This window comes from Scophthalmus maximus, chromosome 8 (genome assembly GCF_022379125.1).
Source record: "Scophthalmus maximus strain ysfricsl-2021 chromosome 8, ASM2237912v1, whole genome shotgun sequence".
In the NCBI taxonomy this organism is placed as follows: Eukaryota; Metazoa; Chordata; class Actinopteri; order Pleuronectiformes; family Scophthalmidae; genus Scophthalmus; species Scophthalmus maximus.
The window spans coordinates 20,475,946-20,498,004 of NC_061522.1; the positions used below are offsets into that span (position 1 = coordinate 20,475,946).

The 22,059-nt window shown below is 44.0% G+C and overlaps 1 protein-coding gene across 25 annotated transcripts in view; it reads right to left on the reverse strand.

Moving 5' to 3' along the window:
* Nucleotides 1–22,059, reverse strand: part of rims1b (regulating synaptic membrane exocytosis 1b) — a 69,597-nt gene that overhangs the window by 5,731 nt on the left and 41,807 nt on the right. For 6 of the 25 annotated variants that reach the window (XM_035637862.2, XM_035637863.2, XM_035637860.2 and 3 more), the window contains 22 exons: nt 21,385–21,425; nt 20,958–21,068; nt 20,571–20,670; nt 20,070–20,193; nt 19,528–19,574; nt 19,232–19,347; nt 19,013–19,143; nt 18,669–18,840; nt 17,607–17,760; nt 17,309–17,365; nt 15,381–15,534; nt 14,155–14,271; nt 13,500–13,562; nt 11,069–11,188; nt 10,251–10,340; nt 9,232–9,309; nt 8,632–8,697; nt 7,757–7,870; nt 7,167–7,273; nt 6,079–6,182; nt 5,782–5,942; nt 1,248–1,465 (listed from right to left, as the gene is read on the reverse strand). In XM_035637862.2, the coding sequence (XP_035493755.1) occupies nt 1,248–1,465; nt 5,782–5,942; nt 6,079–6,182; nt 7,167–7,273; nt 7,757–7,870; nt 8,632–8,697; nt 9,232–9,309; nt 10,251–10,340; nt 11,069–11,188; nt 13,500–13,562; nt 14,155–14,271; nt 15,381–15,534; nt 17,309–17,365; nt 17,607–17,760; nt 18,669–18,840; nt 19,013–19,143; nt 19,232–19,347; nt 19,528–19,574; nt 20,070–20,193; nt 20,571–20,670; nt 20,958–21,068; nt 21,385–21,425 (2,445 nt within the window). Of the gene's footprint in view, nt 1–1,247; nt 1,466–1,651; nt 2,606–5,296; nt 5,453–5,781; nt 5,943–6,078; nt 6,183–7,166; nt 7,274–7,756; nt 7,871–8,631; nt 8,698–9,231; nt 9,310–10,250; nt 10,341–11,068; nt 11,189–12,936; nt 13,015–13,499; nt 13,563–14,154; nt 14,272–15,380; nt 15,535–17,308; nt 17,366–17,606; nt 17,761–18,668; nt 18,841–19,012; nt 19,144–19,231; nt 19,348–19,527; nt 19,575–20,069; nt 20,194–20,570; nt 20,671–20,957; nt 21,069–21,384; nt 21,426–22,059 lie in introns of those variants that run through there. The other 19 variants (XM_047334033.1, XM_035637861.2, XM_047334032.1 and 16 more) reach the window with 18 other exon arrangements.

Here is a 22,059-nt window from a genome sequence, read left to right on the forward strand (position 1 = left end):
GATGGATCTTTGCATCCAGCAGCTGAGGCAGTCAGCAGCACATGAACAGCCTGTGCAACATGTTACCTTGCATAAAAATTTTAGGCTAACGATTACCTCATTATCACTCTAAGATCCTCACATTAAAAAATTCAGACATATATCTCCCTAACTTTTGTTTGCTCACGTCCATCATGGAGAGGAAAGACGCCCGGAGTTAAGTTTGATCTCTGCACTTTCCCTACTTCTCTCCTCTCTACATGAGGGAGAGAGGGTAAAGGACCCCCTCCCCCCCCCAGGCCCAATGTTCTCAAATAGCTTTTTATGTCTACACACAGAAAGGGAGCACAACGTTTGGCTTTCATCGTGAGTCTTTACACCGCCCCATGGTAAAATTGCCGGACTGAGACCAGCCCGACTCAGCAGTGGGACCGGGAGCCGAGCCACAAGGAGCTCTCGGCGGCCTGTGCTGTTCTGGAGCGCTCTTAGAAAACCTTATTCGTTTGGTTGTTTGTTCTCCATGACCGGCACACACACGCAATTTGTGGCGCTTCGGCACAGTCCGCTCCTCGGGACAAATCCTTTGGAAATACAGCAATCGACTCTATGTCAAACGGGGTCTCATCATTTAGTGAAATCAGTGCAGACATAGATTACATGTTGTGACCGCGGACTAAATGCAATGAAATCGTGTTGTTTTTCGCAGAGCGGAAATCAGGGCAAACTGGAGGTACGTGAAGCTGTATCGTCAACTGAGGGAACCAATCAGGCTATGTGAGGAAATCCTGGCTGAGGAGATCACACACGCACAAATACTGTCATTACTCCGGCGCTTGTAATCTGCCTGATTAACAATCAGCCTGCTGCCAGACTGAACTCATCAGCGTCTGGACAACACACTGTGTGATGCATCACGAAGGGACAAAAAAGAAGAAGAAGAAAACGTATTCTGTTTTGTGCATCTTTGGTCAAATTTCTGCCTGATGTCTTCAGTGGAGTGTGAAGGTTTGAATGTGCACTCTCTGCCCTCACTGCCGAGTTGAAAATAACCTCATGTAACCATTCCGTTGCACTGCCATGAACAGGATTAAGAATCGATCAGGCAAATGCAGCGTGTTCAGTAGTTAGTTGTAAGGTTCAAGCAAGCAAAGCAGCCGTATTTTTGGAAGAAATTCATTTTAGGACTAGGTTTGCCCGTTTCATATCACACATAACCAGTGGGATACAGGGCAGCCAGTGAACATTTTGGAGTTGCCATGGCAACTCACCGGGCCCGCTGATTTGTGAAGTGCTGCGACTGCGACGGTTGCCAACTATGGCCACCACCCGCGCGCTGAGGCTGGAGCGTCGCTTCTTGCTGCCGCCGCCCACCATGCCCAGCGCCGTGTCTGATTGGCTGCCGTCCGTGCGTTCCTGGGTGTAGATTTCTCCACTCACACTGGAGCTCTTCAGCATGCTGCGGCCCATCGACGATCGCATCTGCCGACTGGAGGGGGGGGAGAGAGAGAGAGAGGGGTGCTGAGTGAGACTGTAATCTGGTGTGATGCAGAGGGGAGGCCATTAGGGGATCTGCAACTACCTCTATACTGTACCTTCATCTTATAGGAGAACACAGAAAACAGCATGGTGGATTGAAAAAAAAGGTGGTGGAAGATGATCATTTCGAGCTGACTGTTGGTGAGTGGTGTTTATTTAAACAGAGGAGTGAACATCTGGTGTCCCAAAGAAGAGCAATGATGATGACATATCCCACGGAATAAGTGAATCTAAATACAGTACACAACTCCATCATGGTGTTTCACAGCTGTGTTGTAATCTGGGTCCTGACTCTCTGGAAAAACAAATCTAGATCTCATCGTGGTTAAAATCAAATAGGAAATAGAATGGCACTCAGCCCAGACCACCGTCAAGGCCCCCACCATCCCCTCAAACTCAATCAAGCTGCACCAAATTGCACACAGTAACATCGTTTTCCTAAATATGCCGGAATTTTTTTTTAGTAAGATCCATTCATTATTCCCTGGGAAATTGTGGAAAATGTCAATTCATTTTTAAAGGTAATGAAAAAAAGAAAAATCCTTTTCTACCCCCAAAAAATTCTTTGAAAAGGATTTCTTGACACATGTCTCACCCTTCCACCAAGTTTCATGGAAATCATGAAACCAAACCAAAGGAGAGTGGCGAATACATCACCTCCCCAGGATTATAATGAAATAAAAAATGTTCTCGCAAATGATAATTATATCATGTATTCAAGTTCATCCTTCTCAGACGAGCCACTGCACGCGAGCAGAAGCTGCCCAGTGCTCCATGCCGCCTCCTGGGGGCTCGCAGGAGCTGCCGCAGGTCCATTCCCTCAGAGGGCGTCAAGGTGCTGCAGGACAGCCCAGCTACACTGGCCCTGTCACCCATAGTCTCCACTCCCCTGACAGCTACGGTCCAGTGGCCCAGGGGGGCAGGTGAACAAGTGGGAAGGGGCAGGGTGGATTGAGCCCTTTCCACTGCCCCCTGCAGGGGTGTTAGGGAAGGGCGTGCAGCAGAGGGGTAGGTGGGGAGGGGAGGATCCAGGTCTGGAGGACGGAGAGAGTCCAGGCAGTCACAGCACAGGATGCATGCAAGGAGGGATCTGAGACATGCAGGGCGGTTTACACAACACACACACACACACACACACACACACACACACAATACACAGACACACACAGACAGGCACGAACACAGAAAACAACAACCAAATATAACAGAAATGACATTACACAATTGTAAAAAATGAAAACGTGAGTGCATTTATAAGGGCTGCAACTAAAGAATTAATTTCATAATTGATTAATCTGTCGATTATTTTTTCGATTAATCTATTAGTTGTTTGATCCATAAAATGTCATAAAATGGGGGGAAATTATGATCGTGTTTCCCAAAACCCCAAGATGCCGTTTTTTTTGTCCACACACCAAAGATATTTAGTTCACTGTCATAGAGGAGCAAAGAAACCAGAAAAGAATCACATTTAAGAAGCTGAAAATAGAAAATACTGACCGTTTTTTCATTAAAACTTGAACTGTTAATTGTTTATCACAATAGTTGGCGATTAATTTAGTAATCGATTACTAATCGATTAATTGGTTAAATGTTGCAGCTCTAGCATTTATGCTTCTGACTGAAAATATATTTTTTTAAATGTGAAAACTAATGCTCATGAAAATGCTCACAATTATGTCAAATTTATACAAAAATATTAAAAAAGGCATGGAAACAGACATGAATTCTGCATTGAAGCAACAAAGCAAATTATTTGCATGTGTGGCATTCAATTAATTTTTTTTGAAATTTAATAAGTATAAGAAGCGGGGGGGGGGGGGGGGGGTTGAAGAAGTAATCAATCAAGACGTATAAGAGTTTCATGTGTCAGTATGTAGTCCATAACAGATCATCGACTGTGCCTGAAGCACAGGTGAGTACAGATATTAATATCCCACATAGCAGCCGTCCATCACTGGATTACTAATTCATACACCCTGTCTCTCTAAAATCTGACCCCTGGTCTGAATTATACATAAACTATATTACAGGCTTTCTAAAACAGACTGGCCTGTTTATTTTCTTTCGATACATGGACAGTCTGCTTTTGGAATTCAAACCTGCGTTGTTTTCAGATCGCAGCTTCATTATAAAACGGACAACGCGCTCCCCTCTGCCTAAGAGCTGATCTGACGCCAGCCTCCGCTGCTCATCCCTCTCTTCATTCCCCTGAATCTATGTGTACAGACTAACTCTACCAGCAAATTAAAATTTGCCCGCATGTGAACAAGCGTGAACTTATCATTTTGCAAAAATACTGTATCTTATAACTATATTTCACACATAAAAGGTGGATTTTGATGAGTAAAATTGGTGGAATTCCCCTTTAACTGCTCTTGTATTTTTTTTCCTTTTAAGGATGCTAGTGGCCATTAAAAGTCCGAAGGTATGCCCATGCATCTGGGTGGGTTCTTTTGAGCTCGGGTGCACAACTCTCAAGAGTGGCATGTGGACAGGCTTGTCTGTGGCGATGTTTGATGTGATGCTAGCGTTAGAGTGTGCGAAAATCTTTTGGACGATAATGTGCCTGCAACTGTTTGCTGCTGAGGAACTTCAGCAGAGTCTCCAGAACCCTGACCTCAGCACCGAGGGGGGTGGACCTTTAACACTGACTGCGAGCCGGACCCTCACTATCCTCATCGTTTGCTCTTGTGGTTGAAGGAGAGCAAATCCCATAAAGCAGTTGATCAATCACAATTCAGAGAAGCATAAAAAAAAAAAAGGATCTTATACCGCAAACTAGCAAACAAACGATTGCTCAATGAGGAAAACAATCTGTTTTTCTGAAAAACAAACTCTCCCTCCCAGACAGCGTCTGCCTCTCTTGCTTTCTCAACTGCAGAAAGTGTTTCGGAGGCTGTGGGGCTGTGCTTTTAGATCGCTGTATTTGGATTGATCTGTGGTAAGGCCATAAAGAACAGACCCCTCGCTCCCCCTCCCCCCTCCTCCTCCTCCTCTCAGACCTCAGTACATTAGCCGGCTGATAAGCTGCACTACATCACCACCTGGCCCACTAAGGACTGCTGGGAGAGGGTCATTTGTCCCCGTCAGCTCACTGACACTGGTCAGCCGAGTGTGCATGCCGAGCTCTCTTTGTGCATGAAGAGAACATGAGGATTTATTTATTTATTTTCTTGTTTTTATCTTTTATTTCCACTCGGTTGAGCTTCACACTTTTGCGGCGGCGTGCGAATTTGATTCAAACATTCTAGTTTTAGTATATTGTGAGCGAATTTGTGTTTCCAAAGGTAGGATTTTGTTTTAGGGACATCTGTGAATACAGTACCACAGATTTGTTCGTTGCATAAAAACTCGTCGGAGTGCCGCTTTAATCTCGATTTGGACACACACACACACACACACACACACAGACACACACACCCAGAGTCCCGATGGAATCAAACAAACTGTTCTTTTATGTGAGACTAACTACGTCTCTAAAATGGGCAGGAACACTGCTCTTTCACCAAAGGACCACTTCAAGTTCCAGGGACACTGCTTTGTAGCTGCTGAAACTCCCTTTGGAAGGTGCAAGCAATTTTTTTTGAAAAAGCATCTTCCCTGCAGAGACCAATAAGATACTGGCTATAATTGCTGCCATTGAAAGTTCCCATTGTGTGCTGTTGTCTTCAATGCATGGGGTGGGGAGTGGGGGTTCTGTCTGCCTTGGGGGCACAGACCTGCTTGCACAATGTGCCGCCATCACTGAATTCACCATTGGGGATGTGTCAATGTTTACCTGGACTCCCTGCTGTCTCCTGTTACAGTGTGTCTCCTGCGCTTCAACTCCGCAGAGAAGCGTCTCTTTCCTGCCGCCCTCCTCCTCTCCTCCTCCCCGTCCACCCCCCACGAGATCCTCCTGTCCTTCTTCTCCTCATCCTCTAATGACTTGGATCTGAGTTCATTTTTTGGGGATTTACACCGTTCATCATATGTGTGTGTGTGTGTGTGTGTGTGTGTGTGTGCGTGTGTGTGTGTGTGTGTGCGTGCGTGCGTGTGTGTGTGTGTGTGTGTGTGTGTGTGCGTGCATGCGTGCGTGCGTGTGTGTGGACAGAGGAGACAGGGCATGCAGCGGGACAGGAAACATTCAGGCATGCATAAATAAAAAAGAAAGACACACAGTGATTAGCATGCATAAAACAAACAATGCCCAAACATGTAAGCTCATATTAGAAACGGGGAAATGTGAATGAATGTAGTCAAGAGTAGCCAATGAGGACTGACCTGAGTCGTCCCCCGGGTCGTTCTGATTGGATGGACATGTAGCTGGTGCTACTGAGGCGGGAGGCACTGCTGGCACGGGAGAGGGCTGACGCATCGCTCATATCACTGTCCGATGACCTCGCCGACATGTTGTCGCTGCTACGCCTCTGTTCTGCGTACATCTATGGAGAGAGACGGAGACGTGGAGGAAGGGAGAGGAGCGATGACTTTGCTCCAATCGGGGACAGCAAGATAAACGTATGCATAATTTGTCAAGTGCAGGAGGAGGTGGAGGTGGACGTGGACGTGGACGCTGACCTCCCGTTTGGTCTTGAGGTCCGTCTCGGGGTCGTGGGAGGCTGAAGGCCGGTAGGAATGTGCTTTCATCTGCAGCTGTCGGGCTCGCTCCTCTACTGCAAGGGCTGAGACGAAACACACAAAAAGTTAGGGTAAGAAAAAGTAATGAGGAAGAGAAAGAAAACAAAAACTAGAAAAAAGGAAATTGTGTTCCCAATGAGAGAGAGTGTTGCATCTTAAAGATGCAGGATCAGTTTTCTGACACTAGATGGAGCATGACGTGTAGTACAACAAAATGGGGAAATGCTATTTGCTCCTAGGCTGAGGAAAGTCAGAATGGGATGTTATGCTGCAAGGAAAGAAAACGACAGCTACCTATACTAAAGACTGTGACTGTCGTTAGAGCACCTATTTAATCCTATCTGGCAAACCCCACCCATCTGGCTGCTATGGCAAGCGAGACAAGAATGGATATTAGGTATTTAGTCAAATGACAAGTTAGGAGTGGGTTATTTAGAAAGTGGCTGGGGGGAGGGACCTACAGTATCTGACAGGGTCTATTCACTCTTCAGTTCTTAGAAATAAGTGTTTGATGGTCCTCAGCAGAGCATGATGTGTATGTGGACCAAGTTCTCTATGTAAGTGTCAATTAGACTTCCTAAAAAGTTGTGTTTTTGAGTTTTGGGTAGATTGTCTAAGTTATTTTTAGTTGGGTTTTTTTTTTGCCACACGGTACACGGTAACACAGATGTTTCTCTCTATGATTTTGGAATAAAAATTCTCATTTAAAGTAATCTTTTGATTTAAAGCTAACAGTCTGTTTTGTTTATGTTTAAAATACATTCAACTTTTTATATTCGAGTCAAAAACACTCTTGCTAAGGAAGCAAAAGGTGACTCTAAGAAGTTAGAAAAACGTTTTTTGATAGCTGAGGCTTAAGCACTTAAAGTCTTTGCCTTTTGTCCTTAGTTTCTACAAGATGTAACAGCCTTTTCTAACCCAAATAAAACTTAATAGCTTCCAGAGACTAATTAAGTATGCAATGTACGTATGTAATGTATATAAATACAGAAAATATCTTTAAATATTTTGACATGATTTTGTCATACCTTGTTCGATGCTGCTGCTCTTTGCAGGGAGCTGCGGCAGCTGCCTGCCCCTGCGACCTGATGAGGGAGTCCCCGTCGGAGGAGAGGGGCTGCCATGAGGGTGGGCTCTGACAGCCAGGAACACGAAGACATGAGGGGCAAAAAAGGCGATACAACAAGATACTGTTATACATGTATTCATCACTAGGACGTGAAAAAACTAAATCAGAGAAGCCACAAACTGCCAGTAATTAAGGGTCAAAGGTCAAGTTGGGAGAGGAATGAGTCAGAGTCCTCAGTAAAGGTGAAGTATGTGTTTATCTAGAGTATACAAGGTATCACAGTATTTATACATATCCCAGTGACTCTATTATGACGTTTGGATGGAACATTTATACAGTAATCTTCTACATTCACAGCTTCACACCTGATTGACCTCACCGTGCTAACACGGATATCAGACCTCTCAGAATGAAGGGGGTTTTTGCTTCCTGAGGTATGACAGACACATGTGGTACCTTGCATACAGCGTTACCGCACTCAGTGTGACACTAAGGAAACCAGCACACAGGGGAGCAGAGGTCTACAGCAGCACTGGCAGTAGCATGCACCTGTCTAGCCGTGGCGAGTTTGGACAGGACCCAGCCAGGGCTGTCTGGCCAAAGGGCCTCAGCGGGCCCCCTCTCCCCCTACTGCCCCTCAGGATAGAGGTGGGCTGCATACGACTGTCAATCAGTAGGCAGGCACCAGGAAATTAAAAGAAATGAAAACATAAAATCATATAAATACAATAAAAATCAAAGCAAAAGAAAAGAGCCTGTGTGTGTGTGTGTGTGTGTGTGTGTGTGTTGAGCCGTGCGGCCCTTGTAGCTGCAGTGGCCGTTAGCTTAGCCTAGCATGACTACTGGAAGCAGTAGGAAACAGCTTGAGTGAATGGACCAATCAGCAACTCAAAAGCTGCATATTCAACACGTTTTATGTGACTTTGTTTTGTCTGCACAAAAACAAGTTGTTGTTGTTTTTTTGAAGAAATCAGGCACTTAAAAACACCTGCAAAAACACAAATTAAGATTTCAAGATTTCCCTTAGTAGGATCATGCCCTTGTTTTCCTTTCTTTCCTTTTTTGTAATCTTTGGACATGTTTTTAAAATTTTGCTAGTTATTTTGCTAAGCGAAGATAAACCACTACAGGCTGTAGCTTTCAAGCACCTGGAAACCTACAAAGACAGTAAATGGTCAAAAGAAAAATTTCTTATTAATTGAAAAAAACTAAACAAAGCAAACATGATTTTCATCACCTACTTAGGAAACTGTTTTTCATTATTTATATTTATATTTTATATTCAAGTCCAAATCAATATTCCAGATTTGACAAACAGATGGTCAGACATCATCCCTCCAGAGAGAGGAGAGACGGGCTGACAATGATGAGAGGAGGTGAAATAAGGCGAGCGAGTAAATGAATGCATGGATGAATGATCTTACCTGTCCCCCTCCAGGCTCTTTCTGCTGCCTCTGTGACAGTTCGGACTTGATGAATTGCTACACTGCCTGTTTCAGCACACAGCAACCACAGAGAGAGGGAAAGAAAAACAAACACGAAATGGAGAATGACGCACCGCAGAATGGTAAAAAAAATAGTTGAAAAGGACATCGATTCATACGGCATGTCGGAAATAATGTAAAAGCGTCTAAATGGTGTGGTTTTCAAAAGCAGCGTAGATGATAATTGCACATTCTGGGAACTCCTTTTTGTTTCCGCCAGCAACAATGTTACGGCAAAGAAAGTGCTTTCAAGCCAGAGAAGTGGGGGGAATTCAGAACAGGCGCTCAGCAGAAAGAGCAGGTGCAGCAGAATTAAAGGAGGGATTACGTAGCCTTAGACCACAAATATTGACAGGAAAGGGGAAAGAAACAGTGCTGATTGCCACATCTGTGAGATGCAATCATTTACAGGATGAGCTTTAGGCTACAGAATGGGCTTCACAATGTGGGGGTCGGCAAGGCATACGCGGGAAAAGCAGAGAGCTGTAGCGCAATGTTTGAAGGCTCAGGCACAGCGGAGGACAGGCTGGCTTGGTATACCTGTCCTCCTCAGGGCCCACGTGTTCTACTAAGATCCGGGGACTTGGGGGAGTCTTGCGGGGCAAAGGGTTGGAGAACCTAGAAGGACAGAGGGACGGGAGGGGGGAGCATTTTGGAGGCGGGGACACCAGAGTGGTTGGTACAGGAACAGTCGAGGGAGTGAAACTTGTTGACTGTAAATTTCATGGCATATCGGTCAAAAGGTTCGCCCTGACTTTTTTAAGTCATGTCAGAGATCCAAGAACACTTATGAACAAGCTAACAGACTGGTGAATACATTGGAACGCCTTCTCACTATCTTGTTGCAAATTAATTAGATGAAGATTGATACCACTCTTATGTCTGTACGGTATACACAGTATATTAGGCTTTAGCCTAGTAACGGTTAGTTTAGCTCAAGAGAAGGGGGGGGGGAACTGTTACCATTGCTCTGTCTATATATAAAGACGAATGACACGACAGCTCCCCAAAGTGAAGCCAAAACATCTTGATCGCCCCCTGAAGGCTGGCTGCAGTATAGGTCATAACCCCAGCCCCCTCCATGTTAGCTGATGGGACATGAGCCAAACTGCCAAACAGCCGACCTGAGTGGAAACTGCACTCAGTTAACCTTCCTGGGATCCATGTACAGTAGCCTACATTTATAGGTACCATTATTTTGCTAGATTATATCATACTAAACTCTGCTGTCTTTCAAATCCAAGATTAAAGACAAATTCTAAATGGTAGTTTTTTGGGGGTTTCTTTTATGAGAGGGTGCAAATTCAGTCATGAAAGGGACAAATGACATGGACTGGAATGAAGGCATGCAGCATTGTAAACCCAAAATGTTGAATTATTCAATCATGTAGTCAAGAAAATACTGATTTGAAAGTTGTGGCTGGGCAGAATTACATCCGAGTCTATGACTCTTGACTGTGTAATAATTTTCAAGACAAAGGATCAGTATCTTGTGCAATTTTAATTCACTGGATTTGAACAATGTGTGAATTAATGCGCTGTGATTTCCTTTTTTATACCTGTCTCTGTCTGGGGAATGAAAGTTGGTGTCAGGCCTCAGACAAGTGGTGCTGGCACTCCTCACTCTGTCCAGCGACGGCTGCAGGTCACTGCACCGCCACAACATAGCAAAACATAGAGAGAAATAAAGAAGAGAAAAAGAAGAGATGGAGACCAGGTGTGTGAGGACAGAGAATGCACCGATGGGCGTCAGGAGGACAAGATTGTGAATGACGTGGGGGAAACAAGTAGGACGTAGACGGAAAGGAAACAGAGAAGTTCGGGGAAAATGAGATGTAACGTTAACAAGAGAAGCAGATGGAGAGACAAAGAGAGAGAAAGGAAGGCCATCAGACAGTGCAGTAACATGGAATGGCTCTGATGCTGTATCTCCATTTATCATAGTCACTCCTTGCGGCCATACACTGCGAGACCACTCAGATGGAAGGTTGGTGAGTTGCCATGGGAACCAGGTCTGAGTGGATGAGGGGACTGCCTGTAAATGTGTGTGTGTGTGTGTGTGTGTGGGAATGAATGAGTGAAGAGGAAAGGAGATCAGCCAGTGTTCAGGATTACTCTTTACTGCATACACTCACAGCTGTATGTTTGTCATGCCGCTCTTTGACCACCAACAGATGGTTGAGTCTGTGCCATCGCATGACATTGCAAATAATATTTTCAAGACTAATGCTTTGCAAGGTTGGCAACAAGGGCTTAATGTCTTTCTTTTTTAATGCTCTGCACATGCTCTGCTATGTGTCGTCAAAAAAAGGAAGAAGGAAAATGTTCTGGGTGGTGAGAGGACGGAGGAGGGGATGGTGTGTGGGTGTGTTCTTACCTAACCGTGACCTCATCAGTGAACCTGAGCACACGGTGTGTAAGGATGCTACGAGGCATGGTGCTAACCCCCTCTTGTCTGTGGGGCGGCTTGCTCTTTAGGCATGCGGGGAGGGTGGAGCTGTACGCCATTGACCCCGCCAGCACCAGGCGGGGAAAGACCCGCGTCGCAAAGAAAGGCAAAAGAAAACAAAAATGACAAATGCAACTGAACAGAAGTAAGCAGAGACTGAGTGGAACAAACACAAGCACGAAACTAAGCAAGCTTCTTGCGGATGATCAGGAGACAAAGAAGCAACATTCATATTATGGTGCAACATAAAATATTGTTTCCTTCTCGACTCCAGTAAAAAGGGAGGATTTTAAAAATATATAAGATTGGATCGCTTTAGAGCGAAAATGTAACTGCTGCATGATGCAGGTGATGACCGGAAACAGCAAATCACTAAATGGACACATGTTCTATGCTCTTACATAATGAATGATGTAAGGGTGGAGGTCCCTCCCTGTGGATTGACCCCAAAAACATATATGGGGAGATTACATGTAATGCAGATTATGTAACAAAATCTACAGATACAAAGTCAGCGAGGCGGCATGTGGCAAGGAAACCAAGCTAAAGCAAACCTTTGTAATGTGTAGAACTGTCATAAAAAGGATAATAGGCAGAACACAGAGAACTGGAGGAAACTGTAAATCTGAGGAATGATCATGTCCTTTTAATGCTGGGTCAGAGGTAGGAAAAAGGAAACAGCAAGACTTTGATACATATCAGTATAAACTATGATGCCAGGATAATAATGGTGGTTTTGCATGTTTTGTTTCATTAACTGTTACTGGCCAACAACCATTTCCAAATCGTTCCACAAGTTTTACACTGATGTCCTGGCAGTCGTTCCTATGGGGTACTCCAACAACTTAGCATAGCATTTCGATAAACTTTGGGAAACTTGCCAGAGACACGTCATTAAAAAGATTTGTTAAAACTTTAGTCCCTAATATGGTCCAAACTCATGAAACTATAACTTCTACACTTCCTTTCACACTACTGGTATAATGTTACTAAATATTTTAGACTGGTAATGTAAGTTTGGAATTACTTTGTGAGACCTGACAAAGCTTAACGAGAGACAATGGAGACAATTTACAGTCTTTCACAATCTGTGTAATTGGTCAATTACTTCGAGATGTAAAACTGGTGGAATGCCCCTTTAAATAAGACTAATGGTCTATAGCCATGTGCTTAGACAAAGTGATGCTTTGAGCTAAATGCAGATGTCAGCATGTGAACATGTTAACAGTGTCAATTGTAACAGGTATATCACCTTCTGCCCCCGCTTATTTGCAGGGAATAATTTGCTAGAATAATCCTTAATGACGGCAAAATCAATGGCAGTCCGTCCAACGGTTGGCGAGACGTTGCACATCGCAAATATCAACCTCATACAGTAGTGGTGCAAAGTCATTAAGGAATCATTGTATTGGTGGCATGCAGGTCGACAGCAAATTTTTGTGACAAGATTTTAAAAAGTCAGTCCAAAATTGAATGTGAAGAGGTGATAATACAGAAGTCTCGTATGAGTGATGTACATTGTGAAAAATATAAAAGCACAGATATGGCCCATCAAAGGATTGCATAATACAGAGGGAAAGAGCACAAACCATTCAGCTTAAGCAGCACCATGACAAAGCAACACTCCGACCAAAGGAAACACAAGCAGCACAGTGGTCTGGGGACATGTGGGCATTTATTGCGCCACGAGAACACTGCCGCAACTAAATGGCACACCAACTCCACAAATGTGTCTGGGAAGGCTGGGCAGGCACAGAGAGGGGTTTGCAGGAATTCCTGTTACGCTGAACACTTACCTGTAAATGTCTTTGTGGATACCGTTTACTAACAGGGGCATTTTGGGGGGGAGTGTGTTGTTGTGTCTACCTACACCCCTGGTTGTATGAGTGGCGATCATGCACATAAACAAGACAAAAAAACAAAAAGACAACTGCTGTGAGAGAACACATCCAAACGCAAAAAAAGAAAGAAAAAAAAGGAAAGGAAATTAATCACAGGGAGCTTTGCCTTCTTTGAGGTCAGCCACCGAGCAGGTCTCTAATCCCCTCACACAGTGATCAGTGTGTCGTGTGTGTTCATATGAGACAGTTGTGGCATTAGACAGAAGTTGGACATGAATTTATGAATATGTTACAACTTCTTGACGCTCGATGTGACATGTTGCATTTGTGGTCATGCAGCTGCACAAAAAGCAGATACACAGTACAAGATCCATTCAAGATAACGACCACAGTGTTTGCACAAACAATATCAACAGTGCGTGTTAATGATGAAGTTGTTAAAGCATAGTGGGGATGGAAATGATGATAAAATTGTGCGTAGAATCAAAATAAATCTGAATGGTGGTTGCTTTTTTTACCTGTTTGTGTGCAGGCACTCGGCACTCCCGCCCCGGATAGACCTGTGCATCTCCAGGACCTCGCTGTCATTGCCATGACGATGGGTGAACAAATGAAAAACAACCCGAGAAAACACAAAAGAAGAGGATGGCAACTCAGACGGGCAAAGTGAAGTTATGAGTGACAGAACCCAGGAAATCATAATTCTGAGATTTCAATCAAGTCTTCATTTAGATAGATAGATAGATAGATAGATAGATAGATAGATAGATAGATAAATACTTTCATCCCAAGCTGGGAAATTCTGGTGTAGCAGCCTGGTGTCCCATTTAACAAAACAGAATGATTGAACAAACCCAGTATGTAGCAATGACTAGTTTCAAACTGTTAGTAGTATTAGTAGAAATTAGTTTGGTAATATCACATTACACGCAGTGATTAAATAAAACAATAATCAACCTTTATATAATATATGAGAAAATATCAGCATGCGGTCTCCATAAGCATATTTTGGAACTCTGTTTATGCATGTCGACGGCTACAGTTGCTGTCAAAACACTGCTGAATTTCCGCAAGGTTTTAGTATCTTGTTCTTAAACTTTTTTTCTTATAAGTCAACTGAAACACACGACACTCATAATCATCCAGTGCCCAGAGATCCTTAAAACAGGGTACCTGTCCTCAGAGTACTCATAGTCCGAGTCACCGGAACGTTGGCGCTCCAAGTGGGAGTCGCGGTATTGGCAGGGGGAGTGGGAGTGGTGGCGGTTCTGGTGGATCTCATCCAGACTCCTAACGAAAGCACAATATTTAGGTTCAATATGAATCTCGGGCCATTATTGCATGACTCTGATGATTCAAAACGAATCAGTGAGAATGCAGTGTCAGTGTGACAACATGGGCAACACACCCCTTACAGAATAACTGACCTTTGACAAAGGTTCTCTGTTATCATAATTCACTTTTCATTCACAAATAATTTCAAACTGCTTCCATAATTTTGGGCTACAGTTAAAATGCAACTCCCTATGTAGATTTAAAAGGCTTATTCTAAGATAACGAAACACACCCATTCTTAGTTTCAGGTGATCACACACGAACGAAAACTTTATCGGGAATATTATATTCCATTTGTTCCTTTAGATCCCCTAAATCCTACACATGAGGCCTTTACAAAGTCACATATGAAAAATCCTTTTATTCCAAACCACACGTATAACTTCCAACTATTCACTAATGGACAATCAAATGCAATAGAAGTAACATGATGTGTGTGACACGGAGGAAGAAATAAAGAAGCCAAGCAAAGGCAGGGACACTAATAGAAAAATGAATTTCCATTCTACTGATTGAATTAAAGGTCTGACCTGTCGGTTGATACATGCTCTTAATAACCCTGCCCGAGCCCGTTGCCCGGGTCTTGTGCAATAAATCAAGGGTGTATGATTACAGGGTCGCTCATCCCCAACGAACACGGTGGGCCAATTGTAAATATATAGTTAATACTGTACGTCGGGATAAGAGCTCAGCTTGCTTTAACACATTTGGCAGCCTCCAGCTCTTGGAACAATTAATAACATTGTCAGGCCAGCAGCCATTAACAGAGATCTACAGCACATGGCGATGATTCAGCTGTAATGTAGGGAGATTGAGAGCCTTAATAAATACATGTAAACAAGCCGCAACAAGGACCTGACGTTGTACTCACAACACTCACGCTGAGACTATTGTGGACCAAACAATAATCTTATTAAAATGTTTGGACGTATAATCTGAATTATGTAATCGCAGCGATGGATATGTTTTGATGTGACGCTGCTACATTGTCACCACAAACAAACAGACTGCGCGCAGACCCGAGTTCCCCAGGTGATTCCGGGGCGCAAGCGGGCGATGCTGACCTTTGCATTGGCACGTGTGCGGGCCGTGACCGGGCCCTGCAGGAGTCCTCTCTGTGAGGGGACACGGAGCGGGAGCGGTGCTGGGCGGCCCGCTGCTGCTCAGGCACCGCCAGCGTACTTCCCCGCTCTCTCTCCCTGGAGTTACGCTCTGCACCTACACACACACACGCGGAAAAAAAAATAATTCACACACACACATTCATGCGAACACGTTTTTTTTTGTCGATCCGTGGATTCGAGTAAAGCGCACACAAACATGGAGATACACACAACGGACACACATCCAGGCATTAGTTCTGTGTCCTTTGATAAAGGTGCACACGTTGTGAGTGTTGAGCCACTGCCATTCTCTTGCAGACCGTAGAACATCACAGCAGGATGTTTTACAGGCAAATGAGCAGCTAGCCCACAGGTCAACGGGGTCATGTGAGCTAGGCTGAGTAGCAAACTGTTTCTGCCATGTCTCTGTCAGACCTGAGATTTGCTTGCGCCGCCACTTTTTTATCCTTATTCGGGACACTTCACCGCTGCGGCGGCAAGGAATAGGGACACCTATTCAGGGGTGCCTGTTGTTGACTTGGTGATAACCTTTTCAGGATGTACAAGCTGAGTTTCAAAGAGGGAGAGGTTGTTATCCTAGCAGTAAGAGCTCTTCCAAAGCTTGGGTGAACACAAAACTCCTCCAGATGAACCATCAGCGCAAAAGATGAGCAACTGCTACTAACAGAAGATTTGAATGCAGGAAAGGCATTTTGAATTTGCTATAGCTCTGACTTTTGCCTCTTACAGCCTTATTTTCCACTGACACAAAAGCTACTGCTCGTGGATATTGTAACATTAAGGCCCCTCTGCTCTCTCTCACGAGACTGTAAAGATGTGATTTCTAAGAAACGGATTTTAAATAAATTCAAGTGATAGCCGGAATAAAATCCAACTGTATTGTATGTTTCTATGTTCTATTTCTATGAATCCACGTTGACGAGTATTGAAGATATCACTAAATGAATAATAGGGAACCACCAGCTCCCCCACTTCACAACTCTTTGTGCATTTATCCGTTTAAAGGATCAGGTGTACAATAGTCGATATGTTATAACTTTAATTCATAGTAGTAGTACACATGCACAAAGGTGTCCAGTAAATGTGCAATTACTGCAGTGTGCATTATCACAATCTGAGCATTTGCAGCAGGATCAAAAGAGGCATAATGACGTTCAAAATAAGTTGCAGATGGAAGGAGAATCATTAAAGTTTCCTAAACCCTACCCACTTGGGAAAGGCCGAGATGAACCACAGAAATGTATAATATATTCAAATCAGGTCAACATTCAGTCAGACAGGAAAGTGAGCCACAGCAGAAACAGTCAAACACCAAAAGCAGTTGTAGTGATTCTTCTGGCCAAAATAACACAATTAACAGCTCCTAGTCTACACCTTCAGTGTCCTGCAAGTGAAGGGAAGGGACCTCTGCGCAGGACTAGAAGCATGCGGGTGAATGGCAGGAGACTCAGTGGAATGGCAGTGCACTCGAGTAGCTCAGTGCGTCAGTGTTTCTACGGCCCAGCAGAAGAGGAGAAACTGTTCACTGCAGCCTCACTGAAGTACAGTGCACTGGTAAACTTCAGCAGTGAAAAAAAAAAAAAAAAAAGAGGCTGTACACCAGCGACAGTGCAATTCAAAATCCGCAGTCCAGTAGCAATATGATGAATTGCAATAGTCCTTGGTGTGTTCCATTTTGCTGATACGGCAAAGATTAATTGTTTTAATTAGGGGAGCACTTTGTTCTTAAACATACCGAGGAGCCAAAAGGGGGCCGGAAGGTTTGGGAGTAACGAGAGGGAGGATGCAAGAAGACACTTTCTCACCCAGTGCTGGACACCTACATGCTACTACAGGGAGATACTCGGCAACCATGCCCCCCCACCCACCTTTAGTTACTACCATCAAACCATCATCAAACTCTGTATCTACGATGCGATGAGACCCTGCACACACACACACACACACATGTACAAACACACACACATAAGACAGGGTAAGGTTGAGAGACTCTGTTTCACTGAGAGATTTAAAAAAATAGAGAACTCAGAAAGGGAAAGGTTAGCAAACTGCAAACACTCAAAATTATTGTAGGTTCACAAAAGAGATGTTATGATGATCATACGCACACATATATATATATAATTACACAAAGCCTGGACATGCAATGTGTATAACCAGACATACTCTGCAGTTTCTTGCTTGGGCTTTCTCCATGGACATGTCGGCGTGGGAGGTACGGAGAGGGCTGGGGCAGGGGTATGGAGGACACGTCGTGTGTCTGGAGTTTGTACCAGTGTGGAATGTCGTCCAGCAAGGCCGTCTCCAACTCTATGAGGATCTGAGAGAGAAAGGATGTGTTAGATGTGGCAGATGAGGGAGCAGAAGAGAAACAGCCCAGTGGGGCCACTGAGCATCAGAAGTGTTGGGGACAGGGATTTGTTGCCGGGAATCTTAAACACAGAGATTCCCAACCTGTGAGAGCAACGAATCAGGTGACGTCTGTTGAGCGATGCGAAAATGTCAACAGACTGGAGCAGAGAGGCGATGCCTGTGATGATGCCGTTTTTGAGGGAGAAATGACACTTTCAGTCAAATGCTCGTTCATCAGCGGCAGCCCCGGTTGTTTACAAATGTCGCTTCTCTCCGCGTCACGTTATAAACCCCGGCCATTATCAGATAATCGGTTGAGATGGGGGAGGGAAATCCAGACCGTATTCTAGCAGAGCAAATAAAATGAGCTCCCAGAATTCATCTGGGTCCCAGGCTATAGGTTTCCATGGGACTCCAATGCATTAGGAAACTGGCTAAGATATGAGAAGAATTTGGAAAATGATATTATACTATTCTATTCAATTTGTAAACTGAAGCAAGCAAATTCAAATGAAAATTGGTGTATTATGTAATATTAAGTTTACAAGATAGTCCTGTTTTTGTACAAACAAATTAAGCAAAAGTATATGGACATAGTGGGTTCAGTTGGACGTAAATTATGAATCGTTCGTGCATGGCGCGTCACGTTACATATCGCTGCTGCAATGAATTGTGGGGCGTCTATATAGCCTTTCCTTTTGCATTGGCAGGTCCAGTGTACCATATGTTAAAGGGAAAAGAAGCATTGAAGCTCCTTTCCAAGAGAATCCAGGCTCTTATCATGGCTGCTGATCAAATTATTCCAGGTTACTTCAAGATTTAGGAAAACGTCCTAAGCCAATTTGACAATTCAACCGTACACAGTGTCTCACCCACCTCTCCCAGGAATTCACTCTCCTCCTCCTGCACTCTGGGCTGGTCCCAGACAGTGATCTCTAGCATGCGTTCTCTGAAGTCCCGCCGGTGAACGTGGGAGTATAAGAAGGTCTGGTTCCACTTGGGCTCGGCGCTCTTCTTCACTGTTTTAGTCCGCCGTTTACTCTTGTCACTGGAGCAAATGTGTGAACACAGAGTTTAGATTCCAAGAAGGAAAGCACTGTCCTGAACATGACCTTAAACAACTTAAAATACAAGCACATACAAAGGTAAATTCATGGTAAGAAGTACTTGCAAGAGGAACCTGCAAAAATAAGACCAAAAATTGAATACTGTGTCCTTACCTCCTGTCGGGCAGGAAGTACATTTTGACATAGGGGTTCCGAGGTCGTCCGTCTGGTCGGGATGGCAGGTCTATGGCTTGAAGGACGTTAACGATCAACTGATGGCCCACTTTGTCATACCACAGCTTCACCTGGAGTGATGTGACGAGAGCAGTTAACCTATATCCATATTTAAATCTACTCACACAAACCTCTGTCAGTGCCCATGCATGTACTCACAGAGAGCTGTCCAGGCAGCACCATAGGGAGGTCTCGGAGGGTCCCGGGGCTGGTAGGGGACATTACTGAAATGGAGGGGCGGTCCATCTTTTGCGACTCAAAGGAGCTGGAGCCTGCTGAGGGTTGAAGAGAACAACAGGTCTCGTGATAAAACCACAGAACAATCAGCAACCAAATGTGAAATGAAAGCACAATTTGAGGTGTAAAGAGGGAATTTCTCCCCAGAAGTTGTTTCCATAGTCAAAAATCACTGCTAATAACACATAGTCAATACAGCTGCTCATATCAACACTTACTGGATTCTAGAGGCGGGTGGGACGACTCCGGGATTCTTGGGATGTCTCTGTAAAAAGCAAACAAGAGTCACAAAGCAAAATAAACACCAACATTTTTAGAATATACATCAGGATACGTGCAAGGTAAAGACAGTCTAGATGTTAGAGTACATTCATCTTTCAAAAAAAATGAATGGGTAAAACACTCATGTCAACCAAGAGTTGCGTGGTAGAAGAAGAGCAAGCACAGCAGTCAAATGCACACGAACATGTTAAACATGGTGTGTGGCAGAGGAAGAAAGGGATAGCTGGAATGGGGACTTTTCTCTTGGATCTGGAGGATTTCGGGGAGGCATGAGGGTAAGGGGCTCCACCCATTTAATGGACACTACTTACTGATATGCTTTATACACTTTTCTCAAGAAGTTTTTGGACAAAATTCGGTGGATAGAGCTTTTAGATAAAGGAAGGAGACATCAAAAGTGTCCGTCAGAATAAAATCGACGCCATCACTTGGGTATTTTTTTATGACAGTTGTTAAATATTAATGACAATAATCTTACCCTATAGGTCTTGAAACAACTATTTCCACTTGAGGCTCCGCCTTGGATTCAAGGATAATGTTGTACACCTCTTTCTTGGTTGCCCCCGGCAACGATTTCCCATTCCACTGCAGCACCTCGTCACCTGGAACCGACAAACGCAATGATGATCCAGCCTGAAGCGCATCTTGCAATTACGTCTGTCTACAAACAGCCAGCAGCTCTCATGTGGAGAGAGTGGACGCTCCACTCAGATTGTGGAAGCTTTTTCGCCTAGCTCCTCTAATGTTAGCCCACATCCCCAAGATAAGATAAGATGAGATATGAAAAGATAAGATTGGATAAGATAAGATAAGGTAATCGTTCCCACTTTTACAAGAGTTTTGACAGTCAGGTCAGTATCTATCATCACACATGGGACTGGGCGACAGTTCATTATAATTCCAGCACCCTCTGGATGAAAATGCTGCAGACTACACAGTAGCGCCCAACGTAAAAGCAAAATGTCCAATGGACTGGCACCTGCTCGTAGGTGTCCCACGACATCCGCCAGGCTGCCTTTCTTGACTTTGGTGATGAAGGCCCCAAGTCTTCCTGTCTCTGTTATCTTCCCCCCTACCACCTTCACACGAACATGAGGACAGGGACAGAGGTGCATGATGGCAGTCATTGCTCGACGGCCACTGTCATACACACTTCTGCGTTTGCTACGCACGTACACCACAGCATTCACAGACAAAAACATTATTATTTTCTGGATTAAAACATTTCTTTAATCCTTTACTATCTTCCTTTCTTTACTCACTTGTTCCCTCTATAAGCTGTCGTCATCTGGTACGCTGAAGCAAATCTAACAAGAAATAAAAAAAAGAGAAAGAAAGAGACGAAGTGGAATGATTTCCTGCTTACCTTTAGGCCGAGGAGGGAACCAGCCTCACGGGGCATGGCCGACCGCTTGCTTAGCGTGATGCGTCCGATCAAGTGGTCGCCCTCTTTCGATGGCTGCCATGTAACTGGATGCTACAGGGAAGACGAGAGCAGTAAAGATGAGCGACGAGAACGTTTATGGAGGGAGATTCGTGAAGGCAGCAGGGAAGAATTAAAGACAAGTACTCTTATTTATAGGGTAATAACATTAATGTTAGTGTTAGATTTTGCTTTTCCAATACTGTCCTGCTGAGTTGGCTTTGACGTGCAAGTAAATGCTTTCATTAGAGCAGATGTGATTGTATGTGGATACAACTGTAGTGTTCCTACTTGTATCAATGCACTTGTGTGCGTCTGTTTGACTGTGAGTAAATGTACTGTATGGGTGCAGTGGCACATAAACACTCACATGCCACACTGTAGGATCCAATGGATGACAATCCCAGTCACCTGCAGACAGAGAGACAAAGAGGGTTGGAGGTAATACTTTCTCGGTCCAGCTTGCTTAGATGCTACAATCATCCATAATATTTCAGTCTGGAAGAAAGATTTCATATTTTATATTTAATCAAATACAGACTGAATGGTGGACAACGGTGTGTCAGGGCCTCACATAACCCAATTTAATCATTTTAAGTTCTGTCACATGAATCCCTGTGTAAGACATGTATTATACATCTTGTCCTTTGATGCACATGGTTGGGGAACGTCCCCCTCTTGTTGGCAGGGCCCATGCATGGATCACCTCCACACAAAATAGACTGCAACACCCAACAGCTCAACTTGATGTTATGTCGAAGAACTAGCAGCTGCCAAGATAATTGCAGCTCCTTCTTCCAAGAGGAAGAAGATAATAGTGGCAGAGAAAAAAACTCTGACATAAAAATGTCCTTCAATGTAGATGACACAGCCTTCCTTTATTTGACACTTTCCCCAAAATTTTGCAGTTTTTTCTTTAAAAAAAGACATATCAATAAGCATTGAAAGAAAACAAATGCCAAAACAAGGGGATAAATTATATTAATTTATAGCACAAATGTACCACCTAATGCTAATGTAATGACTCCATGCAAGCTAGGACACT